At 35.8% G+C, this 23,530-nt stretch overlaps 1 protein-coding gene across 1 annotated transcript; it reads left to right on the forward strand.

Annotated features, from left to right (window-relative positions):
* The first annotated feature begins 15 nt into the window (after positions 1-15).
* Positions 16-23,530, forward strand: LOC144372507 (DNA mismatch repair protein Msh3-like). Its single transcript, XM_078035854.1, has 8 exons — positions 16-463; positions 2,252-2,370; positions 9,042-9,262; positions 12,297-12,491; positions 14,330-14,446; positions 14,852-14,969; positions 19,853-19,998; positions 23,235-23,530. Exons 2-8 carry the CDS (start codon positions 2,355-2,357, stop codon positions 23,397-23,399), a joined length of 978 nt encoding a protein of 325 aa, XP_077891980.1. The 5' UTR covers positions 16-463; positions 2,252-2,354; the 3' UTR covers positions 23,400-23,530.

Below are 23,530 nucleotides of genomic sequence, written 5' to 3' on the forward strand. Positions count from 1 at the left end.
CGTGCTCGCTCCCGCAGACTCCCTGGAACTGGGGCGGGCTCGCGCTACCGGCTGGGCCCTGTAGGCGGGCCACCACTACCCGTCCTGCAATGTCTCCGTGGAAGCCTGTATCGGGCAGTCTTTCTGCAGCCGGCCCAGCCCATGGGAGACAAGCAGTTTTGAGCCAATTCTTTCACTCCACGGGAAGCCTCAAATCCACTTCGTCTCCCACGGAAGCCGCCACGAAGGCAAACCACGGCTCTGCAGCGCCCTCAGCGTCCACCGCCCAGCCTCATTTGCCGCCACTGGTGGTGGGTTCGGTCCAGGGCGGGGCAAGGCCATCGGTGGGGCAGAGCTTGTGAGAGGAATAGGAGGAGGTGGCGACTGTGTGGGACAATCCCCGAGATGCTGGGGCCGGAAGAGAACGGGAGAGGCGGGGCCGCAGAAGCAGAGGCTGGGAAAGCCCAGCTGGGTCCACATCGAGGTGTGGCTGAGAGATTGCATTACCTCTTTTTTTTTTTCTTTTTTTTGCATCACCTGTTTTGAGGGAATAGATTTGAGGCCAAGGTCCCTCTGGTTGTTAAGAGGAGACCTGAAGGGAATTTCCATTCTGACGAATGGAGAGTGCCAGTTGGTCTGGCATACTTGTGTCTTTTAATTCTCCCTCTTCTTTCCTGGACTGATGTTTGAAAAGGGGCTTCTCTCCACACGCTTGGTTGGGTGACTTTAAGAAATCTGCTCATATGTAGTTCTTAGCACTGAACAGCATTGCTGAATATTTCAAATCACTGTGGGCTGAAGCTGAGTAGTGGTCACCATCTTATAGTTCACGTCTTAATGTGTGACGTTCAATTTGGATGTATAAAGTGTCTATAAATGCCAATGGTTAATCATTGGATACTTTGTTGCTTGCCAGTCTTTTTTTAAATATTATTTTTTAGTTATAGGAGAACACAGTATCTTTAATTTATTTTTATGTGGTGCTGAGGATGGAACCCAGTGCAGCACGCATGTTAGGCGAGCCCTGTAGCTCTGAGCCACAACCCCAGTCCCTTTTGCTTTCCAATCTTTAGTGAAATAAACTAAGATTTTTTGTTTTGTCCTTCTTTCCTTCCTTCCTTCCTTCCTTCCTTCCTTCCTTCCTTCCTTCCTTCCTCCCTCCCTCCTTTCTCTCCCCCCTCCCTTCCCTCCCCTCCCCCTTCCCCCTCCCCTCCCCCTTCCCCCTCCCCCTTCCCCCTCCCTTCCCTCCCCTCCCCCTTCCCCCTCCCCTCCCCCTTCCCCCTCCCTTCCCTCCCCTCCCCCTTCCCCCTCCCCCTTCCCCCTCCCCCTTCCCCCTCCCTTCCCTCCCCTCCCCCTTCCCCCTCCCTTCCCTCCCCTCCCCCTTCCCCTTCCCCCTTCCCCTTCCCTCTTCCCCTTCCCCCTCCCTTCCCTCCTCTCCCCTCCCCCCTCCCCCGCCCCTTCTCCCCTCCTCCCCCTCCTCCTCCTCTGGGCTTTCCCAAGAGGGAGTCTTCCCTAGGGTACCCTGTATGCTTCCCAAACTAAGGGTGTGTGGAAGGGGATTACAGACTGAATTTTAATCACAAACCACATTTTAATGGAGTTACAACTAACCTGCTTTAAAAAGTTCTCTTCATTTACATTTCTTTCCTATAGTAATTGCTCCTCTCTTTCCTTTTTTTTTTTTTAAGGATGACCCAATTTTCACGAATTCACCAAAATTTTATTTTGCGTCTACCATTTAGAGACTATTTGGTGAAGGACTTAAATTTTTGTCAGGCTTCCTGCCAATAGATAGTTCATAGTCTTGTGGCAACTTTAATGGTGAACATATTGTATTTAAACAGGACATAGTTAAATATTGATTAGTATTTAAAAAGTGATATTGTATATTTAATCTTTGGCTCCTAATTTTGGCTTTGATAAGTACCATTTTATTTCTTAGGGGTATTTTATTTAACATGTAAGTGGGGTGAATCAGGTTTTATAATTTGAGATAAGTAAAGGCTGATTGAGTAAAGGAAGGTATTATATGGCTTAGTTTCATTTATTCTAGCAGGACTAGAGGTTCTGAGGCTCATGACCTGCCAGTTTCCACCCTGTCCTTGATGGGGGTAAAAACAGTTAACTCAGGACTTTCCAGAGCTAACAATAATTCTATGAGGAATGGATTGCAGAGAAGTTGGTGTCATTCAGAAATAATGTTTAAATTACTTCACATACATCAAGCTTTCACAGAATAGATAACACCTCATTTTGTGACCTTTGTCTGTAGGCTACAGAAGTTAACAAAGGAAAAAAAGACAGCTGGATAAAGATGGGCCTGTTAAAAAAAAGCAAAGAAAGTCCAAGAAAAGGAAGAAAGAAATGACTTGGTAATGCCTGGTAACCCTGGTGAGTCTGGGCGATGATTCTTCTCAGCAGTCATGGCTCTGATATTCTTGAGTTTTTCTGGATGGCAGAGAAAGCTCTTGGAGGGTTGAAACTTTGTTCTTTTTGGACAATGATCACTATTGTGCTTGAGTTTGTGGTGATATGTATAGGAGGTGAGGGGGACAGTGGAGGAGCTGGAGTTCTGCAATTTGGCTGTAATTCTCCCAACTTTCTCTTTTTTTCCACTCTAACCATTTTTGTCATGTTTTTAAAAATGAGATATTCTTGTTATAAAAATTTCAAACAGTACACAAATTTGGATGGTAGACAGTGAAAGACCTTCCCTTTTAGTGAGGTCTACTGCTCATTGTTTGGGTACTGTGTGTTGTTCCAAATTTTTCTATATTTACACACACACATGTGTGCACAACATAGACCCACAAATTAGTTAATTAGTAATAATTTCATAGTTTACATATTATATTATTAACAAGAAATGTTAATTAAAACAAAACAAAACAAAAAAACAGCATTGCTGAGCTGCTGGACTTCCAGAGGTGATTTTGGGTGTAGATGATTGAGTGAGCAGATTTTTTCTAGTTTTTGGCTCCAGAGATTTTGTGATAAGAAGAGACAGGAAATCCATCTTTATTCATAATTCCCAGAACATAAAACAAACAAATTAACAAAATGTCCCATTTCATTGAAGATAACTTGTCTATACCGCTAGAGATAATAAGTCGGATACTTATTTTTCCATATAAATGGTAAAACTTGGATTTAGGGCCAACATGAATAAGAACTAACTACAAAAATGGAGATGTATGACTAATGAGAAAAATATATCTGATAACATCTGTTAATACCATAGTCCTTTTATTTTCTGGAGGGGGCTCGAAGGAGGCATGACTTGACAGATTTGCCACTGGTTAATTTTGCATTTTCTGGGGCTCTTTGCCTTTTTTCTTTTTGTTTCATTGCTCTATATAGACCTGATTGTTCAGTTTTTCAGTAAATTCTATTAGCAGTGAGTGCTCTTTTTTTAAAGTCTGCTTTTATTCTAAAGCTTCTTGTAGCTCATTTATTCTTCCTAAAAACTTGGTTTTATTTTCTTTTATAGAGGAAAAGGTAGATGACAGGTGAGGAGAACTGAGGGCTGCCATAGTTAAGTGGCTTAACGGGGGCCACACAGGACAGTTGAGATTGGAAATTGTTGAAATTAAAATGCTTGTCATTTGTTAATTCAGGGTTACCGGGGTTGTGACTCAGTGGTACAGCGCTTGCCTAGCATGTGTGAGACACTGGGTTCAATCCCCGGCACCACGTAAAAATAAACAAAGAAAAAAGATATTGTCTCCATCTATAACTAAAAAAATATTTTAAAAAATTGGCATTCAGAAGGTGGGTATCTGTTCTGTCCCAGGGTGGTTGTCATCATCGTAGTCTCCTCCTCCTCCTCCTCCTCCTCCTCCTTCTTCTTCACGATCATTAAAATACAGTTCTCATACCATATAGTTCACCAATTTAATGACTTTTAAGTTGTTTCAAGATTTGTGCAAACATTTTCAAAGTCAATTTTAGGGCCTTGGGATGTGACCAGTGGTAGAGAGTACTTGTGTAGCATGCATAAGGCCCTGGGTTTGATCCCTAGCACTGGGGCTGAAGGCTGTGGCAGGGAGTCAATTTTAGAACATTTTCATCATCCCAAAAGAAGACCTATACCCAGTCGCAGCTACCTTCGTTTCCTTGTAACACTCTCCAGCCCTAGCAGCCACTAATCTACTTTCTGCTGTAGATTTATCTATTGAAATAATTTCATATAAATAGAATCATACAATTTGTGGCTTGTTGTATATGGTTTATTTTCTTTAGTATCGTATTTTCAAGGTTCATCTGCGTGGTAGCAGTACTTCATTCCTTTTTTAAAATTCATTTTTTTAAGTTGTAAGAAACATAAAATTCACCATGAACCATTTCTAAGTGTGCAGTTTAGTGGTATTTAGTACAATTAAATTGTTCTATCATCCCTACTATTCATCTCCAGAACTCTTTTTTCCTTTTGCATTTCTAAAACTCTACCCATTGAATAATAACTCCCATTCTCCCACCTCCAGTTCTGGCAGCTACCATTCTGCCACAACCTGCCAAGCATCAACAAAGGATCTTGAGTAGGGGTGACTGGAGATGGAGAAAAACACAAAGAAAAAGAAAACATTTTTAAGCAAAGCTAAGGCCAGGTGGGACACTGCCCTCTAATGGAGGAACAGTGACCTGGAACTAGCTCTGCAAATTTATTATATAGAGTCTCATAATCAGGAAGTTAAACTATAGGGGCATTGTAAATTGTTCAAGGCTTCTGAGTTATCAAGAGGCTTCTTTGTGCACTAAAAAGTTACAGAGATAGAAACATTTTTATGACTATCCTGCTGCACCCAGGAAGCCCACTGTACTGGAACGTCTCATAACTGTTAGCATCAGAGCCAAGTGTCAAGGCTGTTAACCTCTTTGCTTTTTGGCAAGAAATGTTTCCCAGGCTTGGCTTTTTCCAACACTGCAGGATCAGCCAATGACTATGGGTTCATCTGCTCTCCACACCATTCTACTTTCTGCCTCTATAATTTCGACTGCTCTAAACTACATTCATTCTTTTTATTTCTAGGTAATATGCAACTGTTTAGATTCATCTCATTTCTTTTTATTTTTTATTTGTTCTTTTTAGATATTCATGACAGTAGAGTATATTTTGACATATTATACATACATGGAGTATAACTTTCCATTCTGTGGTTGTACATGATGTGGAATTACACTGGTCATGTATTCATATATGAACATAGGAAAGTTATGTCTCATTCATTCTACTGTGATTCCTATTCCCATCCCCCCTCCATTCCTCCATTCCCTTCATTCCTCTTTGTTTAATCCAGTGAACTTCTATTCCCCCTCCCCTATTGTGTGTTAGCATCTGCATATCAGAGAGAACATTTGGCCCTTGGTTTTGGGGGATTGGCTTATTTCAGATAGCATGATAATCTCCAGTTTCATCCATTTACCAGCAAATGCCATAATTTTATTCTTCTTTATGGCTAAGTAATATTCCATGTGTATAGATAGCATATTTTCTTTATTCATTCATCCGTTGAAGGGCATCTATTTGGTTCCATAGCTTAGCTATTGTGAGTTGAGCCACTATAAACATTGATGTGGCCTCATCACTATAGTATGCTGATTTTAAGTTTTTTGGCTATATGCCAAGGAGTGGGATAACTGGGTCAAATGGTGGTTCCATTTCAAGTTTTCTGAGGACTCTTCATTACTGCTTTCCAAAGTGGTTGTACCAATTTGCAGTCCTACCAGCAATGCATGAGTGTACCTTTTTGGCCACATCCTTGCCAACATTTATTGTTACTTGTATTCGTTATAATTGCCGTTCTGACAGGAGTGAGATAAAATCTCAATGTAGTTTTAATTTGCATTTCTATAATTGCTAGGGATGTTGAATATTTTTCATATCCGCCTCATTTCTCAATTTTTCAATTTACAAGGGTTTTTTTTTTTTTTTTTTTTTTTTTTTTGGTGCTGGAGATGGAATCTATGGCCCCATACATGTTAAATCACATTCTTTACCACTGAGCCACATATCCAGTTTTTAAAATTTTTTTTATTGTGTTTTTTTTTTTAATCTGGTTTCCACAGGAGAGGAAAACTTTGTATTCACAAGGGAACTTACATGCTTTTGAAAAGTTATTTTAGAATGTATTTTGGAAATCATGGAAATAATCAAAGGTAAAACATACCTTGGAAAATATACTAAAAATATGCTTTTAAAATAAGAGAAATAATAGTAAACAAGGTAAAGTATATATTAAATAATTCATGTATTTAGAAGAAAGAGAGTCACCATGTTCAAGGATTTTTGATTTTTAGCATGTGACAATCTAGGTTTTTTTGGTTTATTCATTTGTTTTGTTTTAATTATAGAGGGCCAATTTTCCTGTCCATTTTCTCTTGGCTAGGATTTTCTCATCATTATAGATTTCCACAGATTAGATTTTGTTGGGCCTTAGGCCACTTTGAATTGATTTTTATCCTGTTTGAAGCTCATTTAAAGCTTCTTGGGTCTATGGGTTTAAAGCTCTCATCAAATTTGGAAAGCTCTTTTAGGCATTATTTTATCAACTGCTTTTTTTTTCTGTTTCCTTCCTCTCTCTTCTTCTCAAAGTTTATTTCAGGGATGTTGAACTACTTGACATTGTCCCTGAAATCACTGAAGCTTTGTTTTCAGGTCTTATTTCTCCTCGTGTTTCATTTTGGATAGAATGCTTTCAAATTCAGTGATCTTTTTTCTGTAGCATCTAATCTGCTATAAAGCACTTTCAATAAATTTTTGTTTTAGATATTTTATTTTTTTAAAAAAATTTATTTTTTAGTTTTCGGCGGACACAACATCTTTGCATGTGGTGCTGAGGATCGAACCCGGGCCGCATGCATGCCAGGCGAGCATGCTACCGCTTGAGCCACATCCCCAGCCCTGTTTTAGATATTTTAGATGTTATCTCTGAAGTTCCTTTTTTTAAAAATAATATCTTCAATTTCTCTGTGTGAATTATATTTCAGTAAAACTATTAATAGAAAAAAAGTATCCTTTTACCCCTCTTTTTGCTTATGTTTTTCTTTGCCTTCTCGTTATGTGGAGTGTATTTATAAAACATGTCTGTATATATTAATTTCATCATATCTGTCCTCTCTGGATCTGCATCATTGAATTGATTTTTCATACTTTTCACATGTCCAGCAATTGATTGGATCGTGGCTGTTTTGAGTTCTTTATTATTTTCTACTGGATTTTGTATTTCTTTAGAGTGTTGTACTTTATTCTTGCATTTAGTTAACTTCCTCATGGGTCATTTTGATTGTTTTCAGGATTGTTTTTAAATTTTGTCAGAGTATGTCTAGCACTAGGTGAGCCTGTCCCTAAAGCTTCACCTTTCTTGAATCAGAAGGGTTACAAAGTAGCAGCAACATACCATAATGCGTATTTCCACCATACAGAGATAAAAGACACTAATAACGTTAAGACATAAGTAAAAATAAAATGTAATACAGCTTTTAGGAAGTGATGAAGTTTGAGTTTTACTCAATCACAAACATACACCATGCAGTAGAGCCTTAGTACTTCACTTCTGTTTTCAACACTTCAACTAAAGATCCGTCTTTTGTTTTGTTTTGTGTTTTCAAAAACTACAACCCCAAGATTTTCACTGACCTACATTCTGGGAAAGTTTTTTTGTTTTGTTTTGTTTTTTTTTTTTTTTTTTTTTTTAACCACAGGAGGGAAATCTGTGTACACACTTAAATTATGAAAGTTTTATACTTTCAGAAATGAACAGAATGCCCTCAGAATGTTCTTGCTTTCATAGGAAGGGTAAAAGATGATAAATTCATGCAACCCCAGTTCCCTTATATTTGCTAATAGCTACCTAATACTATTGCTTTAAATAGTGAAATAATATATTGTGGTACATGGTAAAGATCCAATAAATGATAGATCCCTTCTCTATGGATTGCTTGCTTATAAACAACTCCTACTAGGCAGACTGTGTACTATATAAAAATTTGAGCTTCTTATAGGAATGTAAAAGAAAAATGATTTAAAGCTGGGAGAGTTAGAGAATTTCATGGAAAAGATAGCTTTGAGATGGAACTTGAAGAATGAATACAATTTTGATACGTAGAAAGTATAGCATGTGCAAAGCTTGGAAGCAGGAAAACAGATGTTTGAGTGGGGTGATTGGATTTCCTTGGTGAACCCTTGATGTCATTATCTAAGACTTTCCCCTTAATCTGTTCAGATTCTTCAATTAGAAACCTCCTAGCTTCCTAGGTTCTGGAGAGCTTGGGGTGTCAGCATATAGTCAACATACATTCCCATCACTCTTCTGAGTTGCTGCTCCATCAGCTATGCCTGTTTTGCCTTTCCAGAGCTATCTCCCGTGTGCTGCTGAGGTGAGGAAAAGATAGTTGCCTTTAACTTTGGAGTGTGTGTGGGGTGTCTAGAAACCAAATTACTTGAATTCAGTGCCTTTATTTTAGATCTTCCCGTATTCCATTTCTACAGTTACTGGTGTAGTAATTCCCCAGTCTCTTGATCATTTTGTGTTGCAAATAGGATTGGTCCTTGGTTTTCTTAACTATTGACTTAGGACTTAGCTTGAGTTGGGTGGGCTGATTGGTGAGAGCTCATCTATTTTCCCTTCTAGCTTCAGATATTTCATTTGCAATTGTTGCCTCTCCTCTCCTGTCTGTCCTTAAATGTGAAAACAAACCAACAAATAAAAACCAGAATCAAACTGCAGTGTAGTTTTCCTTTCTTTGTCTCTCTCTTCTTTTGTAGTGCTGAGATAGAACCCAGGGCTTTGCATGTGAGCAGGAGAAGCAAGAGCTCTACCACTGAACTCTAGCCCCAGCTTGCTACTGTAGTTATTCAATGGGGTCTCAGCAATGAGTGAAATCAGGTGTATGCTTGAATATGCCACCTTTACCCTGAACTTGATGTTCTTTATTCCTTTATTACATTATAGTTCAGTCCATTAATGGGAATCTCCCTTTTTAGAAAATTCTGTGTTTATTATAAGTTGACATAATGAGACCAAAATACCGTGGTTATATTTTCTTCTCATTTGTTTTCCAAGAGCCAAAAAAATGTCTGAGGACCAGGACTGTCTCAAAGTCTCTGGAAAAACTGAAAGAATTCTGCTGCGATTCTGCCATTCATCAAAATAGAGTCCAGATAGCACCTCTTCAAGAGAGGTTTGCAGTTCTACCAAAATGTACTGATTTTGAGGATATCAGTTTTCAACGTGCAAAGAATGCAGTTTCTTCTGAAGATTCTAAATCCCAAGTGAACCAAAAGGTATGTAATTGTTATATAGATGTATTTCCAGTTACCCAGAACAGTATGTTCTGAAATCCTTTAGTTTCTGTGTGGTCACTGAGGACACTTGACTGATCATCTGAGTTACCTGACAGATCTTTTGTTTCACAGATATATTGTGAAACATAAGAAATTCTAACTAACATATGTATATTCTAATTTGCTGTGTATGATGAGGGATGAATTGGTTTGTGTTCAAACAAAACAAAACAAAAAATTAAAAGACTCCCAAATTATTTTGAGCCAATACTCTTTATTTTAGAACCTCCCTTATTTCACAGTCTCTGATTGTGATGTACTTACTGCCTGTATTAGGAATCACTGACTTGGGGGAATTTTTTAGATTATTGATACATGCATAATTTTATTATAGCTCTCCTTAAAGTTTTCATGATTTGCATGGAAAATAATGTTGAGCAACATCTATCTATCAATGTTTTGAGGTTTCCAGTTGAAAGCTTGTCATGTATTAAGTAAACTTAGAGATAAACCAAATAAATATGTGTTTTTACTTCTTCTACTGTTTATTTTGTGACTTATTAATGGTTCCTATCATTACAGAATCTTGTCTGGCACCATCATTGAAATCTATAATTCAGACGAATGGTTGACTTTCAGCCTTAGCTTTACATTAGACTCATCTGGAGAAATTAAAAACAAAACAAAACAAAACAAAAATTGGTATTTACAACCTTCCTTTAGAATCTTATTTATTTGGTCTTCACTGAGAATTGTGCATGGCTATTTTCTTAGAAGCTCTTATTTTAATGTGTAGACATGGTGGATGATCATTGAATTAGAGAAATGCTTTTTGAATTTATATGTGTGTGTGTGTATATATGCATATATATTTATTTATTAAAATTTTAATGAAATGTACTTTTTCTTAGAAAAATGACTAGGATAATAGAATTTTGCTTACAGTTTTCCCTTCCCACAAAGTTCAGATCTATGGACTTCTGTCTCAAATGGGCTACTATAGGTTAAACTCACTTATCTTAGGTCATCAGAAAAGGAAAGAATGTTTTCTTTTCTATTACCTTTTAATACTGAGAAGCATTTCACCATGGTATAGGGTGATCATTATGGATAGAAGTCATAAAGTCTATGAAATCTCATTTTATGAATTGGAACATTTACCCTGGGGGCTCAGTAGAGCCTATCTACTATTGCTTTGTACATAAAATGACCAACTTGATTTTTCTGTGAAATTAGAAATGATCAAATAGAAGGGTTATCTAGAAGCAATATAAGGATATTATTACAAGCAATAAGCTATTTGAGAGCTTGAAAAGACACAGATGAATGGTAAAAATCTACCAATTGAACATAATTGCCCAGTGGTCTAGGGATATTAATGAAGGGTCAACATGACTCTGGATAGGTTCTGAAATTTATTCTGATCACTCTGAATTGTCAAGACAAGGTTGAGTTCAACATGCTGCATCTGTGAATATTAAAGAAAATATAGTATATCTTAGAAATATTTCCACCCAAATCATATAAAAATTAAGTTGCTTAATAATCAAGTACTTAGATTTACTTGTTAGTATCCCACATGGAGAGAACTCCCCCCTCCACCTCACCCCCCAGAAGTCTGTCTTATTTAGTAAAAGAATAAGTTAAAAAAAATGAGAGCAACTTTTTTTCTAGGAAATATATTTTTGTAAGTATTAATTAACTTTTATATTATGTAGTATTCCTGGAATTTATGTAAGAGTCATAGAAACAAAATTGAAAATCCCTCAAAATGAAAAACAGTTGCATTCTCAGATGTTACGATGAGCTACGTTTCTTTGGCCATTCCTCTCCACACCTTACCATCTTCCTATTGCAAATCTTTGCGAGTTTTCTGGGCTATGTTATTTAGATAGATTGAGTCTTTTTGAAATTAATGTCTTTCTGTGCCGTCCCAGCTAAGCTGTTTTTTTTTTTTCTTACAAACATTTACTTGACATCCACAGAATATATGTTTCTGGGGTTTCTATTGATATGAGACTACACTTTTCTGCTCTCTGTCCATTCCTCCTCTTCTGCTCACTAGTTTTTTAGGGCATATTTTTTATTCCAGTGGTAGTTGAGTGACTTTTTAGATATTGAGAGTGACAGCATGGCTCTTACTTAAAAATTGATTTATCCTATCAATTTTTCTCATTTTTCCATTTCTTAATCAAGTCTAATAATCAAGGGATTTTCTCTAAGCTGTAAGTTGGAATTAATTATGGTTTTATGTTACAGGAAGTTCAGGATAGTAGGAGTACTAATATTCAAAATGTTGCCCAATGCTCTTTGTTTCCCAAAACTTCTTTCCCCTATTTATTTACCAAAACAATGATGATTCTCTCTTGTAATACAGATTTATAGAATATACTATCTTTTAGAGCATGCTTGGAAACATGAAACATTAAGTGCAGCTTTACATGTTGGCATGCTTGCTGCAAGTGTTTTTGCCCAAGATTTATCCCCAGTTGACTTTTATTCATTGTATACCTGGGAATAAATAAGAAAATAAATGTTTATTAATTATAGGTCCAATAACATCAAATTTAAAAAGAAGTATATAAAACATTCAGGTTGGTTAGATTTGCAAAATTTACTTAAATACTGGCAGTTTTTGTTTTTTTGGTTCATAATTTTTTAAAACGTTTTACTTTGAAAAAATTTCAAACCTTTGTACATATTGCTTTGTACATAAAATGACCAACTTTATTTTTCTGTGAAATTAGAAATAATCAAATAGAAGGGTTATCTAGAAGCAATATAAGGACATTATTACAAGCAATAAGCTGTTTGAGAGCTTGAAAAGACAAAGATGAATGGTAAAAATCTACCAAATGAACATAATTGCCTAGTGGTCTAGGGATAATTTGCCTGAATACTACATTGTGTCTTGGGAAACCTTTCACCTAGATTTACCAACTATTAGCTTTTTGCTAATTTTGCATTTGCTTTCTCTGAGAATTTATTATAATAGTTTATTCTTGTTAAACTATTTAAATTTTTTGGTTGCCAGGACAGTCAGTTTGGCCTATCACATAGGACTCATGAAAACTTACAGAAAACTTCTGATAAACCATCTAATAGACAATCGAAAAGCATCTACACACCATTAGAGTTGCAATATATAGAGATGAAACAGCAGCATAAAGATGCAATTTTATGTGTGGAATGTGGATATAAGTATAGATTCTTTGGGGAAGATGCAGAGGTAAGTTGTTTTAATTTTTTTTTTCAGCTTTAGATATTTTTCAATATTTTTGTTTTATTTCTTGACTTTGTGAAAAGCTAATTTGATCAGTCACCCTTTAAAATGCTGTCATTTAAAATAAAACTCAAGCACAAGCAAAGTTGATGGAGCTAGACTTGTGGGGGAGAAGTGAGGAGTCCCTACTGGAATGTTACTGTTTATTTTCTATGGTGCTAAGCCAATACTTTTCATCCATAAAATGTTGATTAGATGAATCAATTGATGGATGAACCATTGCCAATGTGTTTTTTTTTAACTATTTTTTTTAGTTGTCAGTATATCTTTATTTTATTTATTTATATATGGTGCTGACAATTGAATCTAGTACCTCACACATGGTAGGCAAAGTTTCTACCACTGAGCCACAACCCCAGCCCACAAATATGTTTTTTAGGAGAATCTCAAGCGAAAAACAATTTTTTGAGATGTATGGAAGTTCTCCTTACCTTAATTAATGAATTTTCATAGCCAGATACAAAGTTAAGTTTCAATGAAAAGAGCACATTAATTCTGCCAACTACCCACAGGTCTTTGTGTCAGTCATCTTTCGATCTTAGCCTAAGCTATGTCTCAATTTAACTTAGGGGTATTTGATACAGATCAAGAAGGTTTAAAGTGAATTTGCACATTCAACAGGCAAGTAGAGGGAAGCTTTTGCTGGAAGCGGTGGTTGATTGTCATGACTATATAGTCTCAAGACTGGTTAGGTCATATAACATCAGAACATGATGATGTAGTATATCTGCCACCCCTTGGATGGGAAGAGAAGAGTTGGCCAATGTTTTCTTGTTCATGTTTTCTGAATCATGTTGGGGCAGAAAGGTGGTGTTCTTCTAAGTTCCATTGTGTTCTGTGTTATGAAATAGTATTGACATATTTCCTGAGGTCAAGAACAGGTACGGGGGCTGGGATTGTGGCTTAGTGGTAGAGCCCTTTGCCCAGCATGTGTGAGGAACTGGGTTTGATTCTCAGCACCACATACAAATAAATAAAATAAAATAAATTCATCAACAACTAATAAAAATATTAAAAAAAGAACAGATACATAGCTGGCATCCTATAGGTGAAGGAGAAAAAGAAACCATCTAGGTTAAATGATAAATGTTTTGACCATAGATAGTAGAGGATGATATTTTCTTGTCTTCAGTGATGGGTGAATACAGTTTAGATGTAAAGGGGTAAAGGAGTGAAAGTACTGGAAGAGACTTCCATGGCTCTATTTGGTGGTGTCTAAGTGTGTTCTGGAAGAAAGCAGGGAATCAGGGACTGCTTCCTGTTTTTGCATTTCTATCAACCATGCATCATTAATTAACAAACCAGTCTAGAGAGTTCTTCATGTCACTTATTAAAAGTTTCCTCTGTCCAAGTGGATTTATTATTTATGCATACTCTGTAGTATCTTCTAATCATCAGTTACTTGTATATGCCATTTGCATAGAAAATTCTTATTCTTTTGGCCTCTTCCTTTTTATATTGAATAGTCCTTACGTAAATACACCTCAGCACTTTTAGGTTTTGGAACATCTAAGGACATAGAAAAAGAGTTGTCATTTTTTGGAGACATTTAGAGATACAGATTTTGGCCCTGATGTCAGGTGGTAGGAACTGTCAAAAAATAGATGAGACCAGGGAATTTATATAGGGAGTTTCTTTCAAACTTTTTATTGATGTACCACACATTTAGAGAAGTACACAAATCCTAAATGTATACCTTGATGAATTTTTAACAAAGTTAACAAATCCCACATGGAATCTTGAAATAGAAATTTATTAACATTCTTTCTTTTTTTTAATATTAGATTGCTGCCCGGGAGCTGAATATTTATTGCCATTTAGATCACAACTTTATGACAGCAAGTATACCAACTCACAGACTATTTGTTCATGTACGCTGTCTTGTGGCTAAAGGATATAAGGTCAGCTTTGATTTTTTACTTCAAGGGAGAAGGGAGGGAGATTCTCTTCCAGGGAGTGAAAACATGCCTTTAAAGTAACAGGCAGGCTTTAATGAGTTTTAGAATTTGGCATTTGAAGAAATGAAAAATGTTTCATAATTATTAACGTACCTTGATTTTTAAGAGCATATTGTTAGGTATTTACAGAAAAAAAATTTTAAGACTCAGTAACAGAGTGCTTCTTAGTGATTTGTGTACACTAGTCAGCTGCTCATGGTCCTTGTTGCTTAACCCTTATATCTGGACACTGTGGACTAATTCACTTATTTTAAGTATTTCAGAATTAATATTTAAGCATTTTGAAATGAGTTTGTTAGATTGGTTTTTCATCAGATTTGATATTAAATATCTCTTACTTTGTTGAAGGTGGGAGTTGTAAAGCAAACTGAAACTGCAGCATTAAAGGCTATTGGAGACAACAAAAGTTCTCTCTTTTCCCGGAAACTGACTGCTCTTTATACAAAATCCACACTCATTGGAGAAGATATCCTTTTTGAATAGTAATTTTTCTCTTAGTTGTTACAACTGCTTTGTTTTAAGGTGACATTTAAAAAAAAGTCCTTTGGGAACCTTTTCGATGAGGTGAGGTGGTACAGTTACTTGAATCCTTGGATAGTGCACTAATGAAGAGGAAGGATTGATAGTAACTAGAAACAAACATTTTCAAATGTCATAGTGAAATACAAATTCATCATATACTAAGAGCAAGAAGAAGTGAACCTAATAAATGATAATGTCAAGTTAGCAACTGATTTGAAATTGTGTGCTTTCTTGGATCATTTGTGGACAAAGGTTAGGTGTTTAGGGCCTATACATTCCTTAGGATCTTCCTACTTTGAGACCTGAAAAATAAAAACTTAGTAACTTAATGTGGAAAGAAAACTATGAAGTCAAAATTAAAATACACTTAAATGCTTATAAAATATAATATAGGCCATCTTCATTAATTGTTAATTTGTGAAGATCTTATTGCTTTTGAAAATGAATTGTGGGTAAAACTTTATTACTTTACAGAAATCTTCAGTATGCCCAATGGCATACTGAAGATTGCTGCCAAAATTTATAGATTTTCATAAATTTGTTGTGTTAATTGAAGCTAAGTAATTTTAAAAGCAAAGTCATAAAATTCTGTTTTTAAAGCCAAATAGTTGTATATAAAATAATGTGAGGGTGCATTTAATAATGTTTACTTAGGTTGGGTCTCTTATAATAAAATAATCTAGGGATAAAGAAGGCCTTAAATCATGTGCTAAAGTATTTCTTTTATGGTTTATTACAAATCTGCATATTTAGAGGCCTCTTAGTTTCTATGCAAATTCTGAGGATTATTTTGTTGTTTAAGATCACAAATAGTGAATAACTGTCATTCGGAGCAAACTCTAAACCATTTGCATCCCTTTGGTTGTTCTAATCTGATCAGGCTGTAAAAACATGGTAGTTTATTTTTTTCTTTTTTACCTAAGCTGAGTCTCCTACTTGAAACCCATTCGTAAAAGAGTTTCCTTCCCTGCTTCACATCTGCTATGCTTATGGCTCTTTTTTTAAAAAATAACTTTTTAAAAATGAGTGCAATGGAATGTTACTCAGCATTAAAGGAGAATAAAATTATTGCATTTGCAGATCAATGGATAGAGTTGGAGAATATCATGCTAAGTGAAATAAGTCAATCAAAAAAAAAAAACCCCAAAAAACAGGGACAGAATGTTTTCTCTGATAAGTGGATACTAATCCATAAGGGGAGGGGGGCGCAGGATGGAATGAGTTGGAGGAACTTTGGATGGGGCAAAGTGGAGGGAGGGAATGGAGCAAGGGGATAGGAAAGATGGTGGAATGAGACAGACATCATTACCCTGCTTCTTGTGCAACCAGAGAAGTGAAAAATTATGCTCCGTTAACAATGAATTGAAGAGCTTTCTACTGTCAGGTATAATTGATTAGGATAAATTAAAAAATTAGTGTGTTATGAACATACAGAAAGGCAAAATTCACTGTGGTGTATTCATATATGTACATAGGAAAGTTTGGTCATGCTCATTCCACTATGCTTCTCTTTTCCCATCCTTTTACCTTCCCCCTAAGTTTCATTTCTCTACACCATCAATCTCTCTTCTATTTTTATGGGATCCCCCTTGCCCTTGCCCCCCACTCTCCGTATATTTTGGTCTAGTTTCAAAAAAAAATTGAATCCTTGACTTTCTGGGTCTGGCTTAATTCACTTGGCATAATGTTTTCTAGTTTCGTCCATTTACCAGCAAATGCCATATATTCATTATTCTTTATGGCTGAGTAAAACTCTATTGTATATATATATACTATTTTTTCTTTATCAATTTCTGTTGATGGGCACCTAGAGTGGTTCCATAGCTTGACTATTTTGAATTGCACCTCTAAAAACATTGATGTGGCTGCATTCTTATATTTTGCGGATTTTAGATCTTTTGAACATATACCAAGGAGTGGAATAGCTAGGTGTTATGGTGATTTCTTCCTAGTTTTTTGAAAAATCTCCATACTGCTTTCCAGGATGGTTGCACTATTTTGAGTCCCACCAACAATATATGAATGTACCTTTTCCCCCATCTCCTCACCAGTATTTATTGCTATTTGTTATCTTGATAATTGCTATTCTGACTAGAATGAGATGAAATCTCCATGTCGTTTTAATTTGCATTTCCCTATTTGCTATATATGTTGACCATTTTTTCATATATTTCTTGGCCATTTGTATTTCTTTTTTTGAGAAACATCTGTTTAGTTCTTTTGCCCATTTATTTATTGGGTTATTTGTTTTTTTGATGTTAAGTTTATATATATATATATATATTCTGGATATTAATCCTTTATCTGAGGAGCAGGTGGCAAAGACATTCTCCCATCTTGTAGGCTCTCTCTTCACACTCTTGTTTCTGTTGCTGTGCAGAAGCTTTCTAATTGGATGCTGTCCCACTTATTGATTCTTGTTTTTATTTCTTGTGCTTAATGAGTCTTGTTAAGTAAGTTGATGCCTGTGCGTATATGTTGAAATGTTGAGCCTACATTTTCTTCTTAGAAGTTATAGAGTTTCTGGTCTAATTCCTGGGTCTTTGATCTAGGTCTTTGATCTTTTTTGTTAAAAAAATGGTTCTTCTTAGTTATACATAACATTAAGATTCATTTGGACATAATTGTAAAAGCATGGATTGTAATTTGTTCTAATTCAGTCCCCACTACTTCCCCTTTCCCTCTCCTCTTCCATCCCCCTATTCCCCTCATTCTACTGATCTTTCTGTTTACTTATAGTTTTGTTTTTAAATTAGTACTAATAGATAAATACATAATGGTGAGATTTCACTGTGGTGTATTCATATATGTATAGGAAAGTTAGGTCAGATTCATTCATTGTTCTTTCCTTCTCTTGTCCCATCTCCTTCTCCCTCGATCCCTTTCTTCTACTCCACTGATCTTCTATTTTCTTTGGTCCACTTTGAAATGACCTTTGTCCAGAGTGAGAGATAGGGATCAAGTTTCATTCTTCTACATATAGGTATCCAGTTTTCCAAGCACCTTTTGTTAAAATGGTCATCCTTTCTCTTTTTAGAATCTTTGTCAAGTATCATAGGGCTATAAGTAAGTATATGAGTTTGTCTCTGGATCTTCTGTTCTGTTTCATTGGTGCCAGTACCATATTAATTTTGTTACTGTAACTCTGTGGTATAATTTGAGATCAGGTATTGTGATGCCTCCAGAATTGCTCTTTTTGTTCAGGATTGCTTTTGCCATTCTGGGTCTATTATTCTTCCAAATGAATTTTAGAACTATTTTTTTTTTTTTGGTTCTAGTTCTGTGAAGAATGCCATTGGTATTTTGGTGGGGATTGTGTTGAATCTATATGCTGCTTTGGTAGTATGGCCATTTTGATAAAATTCTGCCTATCCTAGAACATAGGAGGTCTTTCATCTTCTGAGATTTTCTATTTCTTTTTTCAGTGTTTTCATACAGGTCTTTCACCTCCTTGGTTAGATTTATTCTAAAGATTTTTTTTTTCAAGTTATTGTAAATGCGATAGTTTTCCTGATTTCTTTCTCAGCGGATTCATTATTGGTGCATAGGAAAGCAATATGTTGTTCTTGTATCCTGCTAAATTTGTTTATCATCTTTAGAAGTCTTCTCTTGGAGTTTTTCAGGTCTTCTAAACATAGGATAATGTCATCGGTGGACAGATAATTTGACTTCTTTTTTTCCTATTTCTCTCCCTTTAATTTCCTTCTCTTGCCTAATTGCTCTGGCTTGAGTTTTATGGAATATGTTGAATTGGAGTGGTGAGATTGGACATCCTTGTCTTATTCCTGTTTTCAGAGGAAATATTCTCAGTTTTTCTCTGTTCAGTATTATATTGGCCTTTGGTTTGTCATATATAGCCTTTACGATGTTGAGGTCAGTTCCTTCTATCCCTGGTTTCTCTAGTGTTTTAAACATGAATGAGTGCTGGACTTTGTCCAATGCTTATTCTGTATCGAAATAATCATGTGATTCTTGTCCTTAAATCTATTTATGTGGTGAATTCATTTATTGATTTGTCTACGTTGAGCTAGGCTTGCATCCCCGATCATGGTGTACTATCTTTATTTACTGTGTTTTTGAATGTAATTTGAAGCATTTTATTAAGAAGTTTTTCATCTGTGTTCATCAGGGATATTGGTCTGTAGTTTTCTTTCCTTGATATGCTTTTATCTGGTTTTGGTATCAGGGTGATAACTGGCTTCATAGAATGAATTTGGCAGTGTTTCCTCCTTTCTTTTATCTTCTTATACCCAAATTGGATGTATCCAGACCAGCTTTTTCCAGAATTAGCTTTTACCTCTTGAGAATTGGATTAATGGACTCATTTTACACACACACACACACACACACACACACACACACACAAATGCACGCATGCACAACCTACACACATATACATTTATTTCTGATTTTTTAAAATGTCTTTTAAAACTGTTTTACCTTTCTGGGAGCTTTAGGTATGTTAAAGAAAAAAATTAATTTATACTTATTTTAGTATATTCATGCTTTGATTTATAGAATCAAGTATTTTAGAATTGTTAATAATTCAAGTCTCAGCATCATCCAATTAAAGGGGGTTAATATTTGGGCATCCACAGCATCTGATGTATTCTCCTAGGGCCTTTGGGAGTGAGACAATAATAGTTATCTGTCCTCATGAACCTTACATGCAGCTATGCTCATGGTAAATCAGAAGAATGTGCTGCATGGAAGAGTTTTGCATAGAGGAAAATACTCAGAAAATGAACCATTGTTTTAATGGAGAAAACAGTTAATATTAAACATTAGTGGCACTTTAGGACATTATTTTTCTTTAATCATTATTACATGTGAATCCTCTGATCAAGCTGGATGATGCTGTAGATGTTGATGAGATACTGACTGATACTTCTACCAGCTACCTTCTATGTATCTATGAAAATAAGGAAAACATTAAGGACAAAAAAATGGGGAACATTTTCATTGGCATTGTGGTAAGTATTTTGTAGGTGAAAAAGGAATAATAACTGTTCATGGTATTTCTAAACATGAGAATCACAAATGGTTTATAATGAGGATAACTGATGAGATATGCCTTGAAGTAGTTGAACTGGGAAGCATTAGATTATATGTTACATTACTAGTTACAGTATACTCCTATCTCAGCATTCTGTGCTATGGAAAGATACAGATAGTTTTGGTTCATATGCTTCAGGATTTTAGGGTTGAAGGTAAGTGGAGTAATAGGCATAAATGTGGACAGTGTGCACATAGTAGAATAAAACATAAGCCAGCCACATGCATGGGTAGCAAGAGTTTTCTAGATTTCCTCTACAGGCTTGAAATTAAACATGAATGATTCTAGAATATTCTATCTAGATTTGGAGAAAGGGATAGTTAGAGAAGTGATAATTGACCAATGTAAAACACCAGACTAAGTGTTAGGAATATTTATACTCAGTGTTTCATATAAACATGGTTCGTGAATTATAGTTTTCTTGCCCTTGCCTTATGGCAATTTATGAATACATTTGCCCATTTACATGCCTACCTGGACCATGCTCAAAATATTTTTAGGGCCTTTGACAATTATTAAATACCTTTGTCCTGTTGTACATTAAGTGAAAGCAGGGCTTTTTGCCTGAGTAATAATTTCTCTTTGCTTTTTAAAATTTCTACAGTCATTGACAATATCAATAAATTCTTACAATCTAAATGTCTCCAGTGTGACTTTTAATACCTTATTCTGTGTTACTCTGTGCTAACTTGGCATTTGCTTAACCTGTAAGCTCTTCTCTCAGGGAGTTAGCATTACCTTGGGGATTGGATGGCTCTAAGCCAATTAGATTTTTTTTCTTCCTTGAGAAGCACTTTTTATCTAACTGCAGACACAGTTGGACCTATCTACAAATAGTAAAGTTATTTGCTTTTAGGCTTTAACATATGTTGTATGCTATTTTATATTTACCTGAAACTCAGTTTAAAGAACAGAGTTGACAATGTATAGTTCCTTATTAGCACATTTAGAAATAACCTCTAATCTACTGCCAGATCTAACCATAGTATGTGAAGTGGGATACAAAAATAAAATGAAAGTGGTAATTTGCACTTTCAGTGTTTGTTTTGGTTTTTTTTTTTTGGATCCTCTCTTGATCTCAGAAACCACTTTTGGATTGATGATATCCAGAGTTAAGGATATCATCAGTCCAAAAGTGGTTATAGGGTGTGGATATAGGATGAATTATAGGATGTGGATATTTTCAGCTGGCTCAACCTCTCTCCTGAGCTCCAGGCTTTTGCATCTAAATTAGTATTAAGCAAGGGCACTCAGAATTTTATGACCCTTCAAACTCAGTGGCTGAAATGGAATTCATTTTCCTTTACCTTCAGAAAAGTTCTTCCTGGATTTTTCCCTGCTGTGATCAGTGTTAGCCATTCCATAGTCACAGCCTGGGAGTCATCTTCGTGTACTGGCAGTGAGTCTAGAATCGAAGGCTTCACTATTGGAAAAACACGGTGATTAGGACCATTGCCTTAAGTATGGACAGTATGGTTCTAAACAGATTGACTTTAAATTTCTCTTCTTGTTTTTTTGGTACCAGTGATTGAACTCGGGGGAACTTGACCACTGAGCCACATCCCAGTCCCATTTTGTATTTTATTTAGAGAATGGGTCTCACTGAGTTGCTTAGCACCTTGCTTTTGCTGAGGCTGGCTTTGAAACTTAGATATGTATCCTGAGACACTGATACTATAGATAGTATAGTATGGAATACTATAGAAAGCTTTTTGAATGGAATTAAAAGATTTTTCTTTTTATAAAATTGTAGTCTTTTTTGAATGAAAGTATTTTTTTGATCTATGCGTGAGATATTTAAAAAATTATAAAATATTCAATGAAAAATGCATAAAATAAATTTGGCAGGGTAGCATAAGACAGTCACCCAGGTCAGAACTATAACTACTACAACCCATAAGATCCTTGTGTGTCTCTTCACTCCAGAAGTGACTGTAATCCAGACTTTTGAGGTAATAAGTTCCTTCCTTTTAGTTCTAGTTTTACCACTTTAATCACAAGTGTAGATATACTGTATGTATTTTTCTTTAGATCCTGCTTCTTTTGTTTCCTATGTTTTTATGTAAGATTTATTTACATTTGTTGCTGTAGGTTTTTCATTGCTGTGTCCTATTATATTTTATGGTGTACAGTTTACATATTCCTCTGTTGGTGGACATATGGGTTCTCTCTAGTTTTTGGTTCTACAAAGAATGCTGCTATATGTATAAATGTTTTTGTGCATGTCTTCTACTTTATACATGCCTGAATTTTTCAGGAATTTACATCTGGGGAAGGAATTGCTGATTATAGGATGTGGATATTTTCAGCGGGCTGTTTTAGAAAGAGGCTGTGTCAGTTGGTTAGCCATCAATAGCATATGAACATAGGGATTAATGATTCTCCCTTCTTTTAGCTGGTGGAGGCTGTAACTCACCCTAGGCTTCTCATAGGCATTAGTAGTATATAAGAGTGTGGCCTGGGGAGTTAGACTGTGTGGGTTTGAATCCACCATTTAGTACTGAGACCTTGGCTAAGTAACTTGACATTTTATTTAACCTCTTCCAAGTGGTAATATTTTCCAGTTTGTCTTTTGGCATAGGGTAATGGGGTATCTTCAAGTTATTTAATTGAATAGACTGCCTGGTTGGGGTTCATGAGAATTTGTTACATGTATATTGTTGTTGTTTTTTTATGCAAAAGTTTGCTTTTTATTTATTTGTTTATATGATTAAGTGTATTCTTGAACATTTTGGTTTTCAGATTACTAGGACCATATCACTTATTACTTCTGTATCTATCTGTACAATGCCTTATATTTTCTAAAGCATTCACATTTTCTTTTCTGACTTGATCCTTACAATAGTTCTGTTAGGGAAATAAACTGACTTATTTCCATTTTGGAGGAGGAAACTGAGGCCCAAGTAGAATTTGGTGACTTGTCATAGTCACTCCATCTTTGCATTAGGTCCAGGGCCTGTACTCAGGTGCCTTTTGAAACTCCCATTTAGTTTCTTTTAGTTCAGTGACTCTGACTTACGTAAATGAGTCTTGAAAAACAACAGGTTTTCAAACACTTTAGAAATGGAATGTATCATCTTTACTATTTGCATGTTTAACCATAACTGGAAGAAATTATATTGTCTGTGATATTACATTTGTGCTTGTTTTCAGGGTGTGAAGCCTGCCACAGGTGAAGTTGTGTTGGATAGTTTCCAGGACTCTCCTTCCTGTTCTGAGCTGGACTCGGATATCAAGCCTGCAGCCAGTGGAGCTGCTACTTCCATCAGACTTGTCAGAGCAAACAGAGATGCTCATTCACAGGGTCACTGCTATTAGGTATGTTGGCATGCTGTTTGAAGATAATGATTATGAAACTGATTTACTGACAAAGCCAAACTTGTTAAAGTTGTTAAAAATAGTTTATAATTATAAAAATTATATTTCAATGTAACTTAAAAAATTTTATA

The sequence above is a fragment of the Ictidomys tridecemlineatus genome, unplaced genomic scaffold, assembly GCF_052094955.1.
Source record: "Ictidomys tridecemlineatus isolate mIctTri1 unplaced genomic scaffold, mIctTri1.hap1 Scaffold_112, whole genome shotgun sequence".
Classification (NCBI taxonomy): domain Eukaryota; kingdom Metazoa; phylum Chordata; class Mammalia; order Rodentia; family Sciuridae; genus Ictidomys; species Ictidomys tridecemlineatus.

Bases quoted from the DNA above. Each gene is read 5' to 3' on its own strand.
- LOC144372507 (XM_078035854.1), top strand. The intron at 14,447-14,851 runs GTCAGCTTTGAT...ACTTTGTTGAAG, and splicing joins TTGTGGCTAAAGGATATAAG to GTGGGAGTTGTAAAGCAAAC. The intron at 19,999-23,234 runs GTAAGTATTTTG...GCTTGTTTTCAG, and splicing joins ACATTTTCATTGGCATTGTG to GGTGTGAAGCCTGCCACAGG.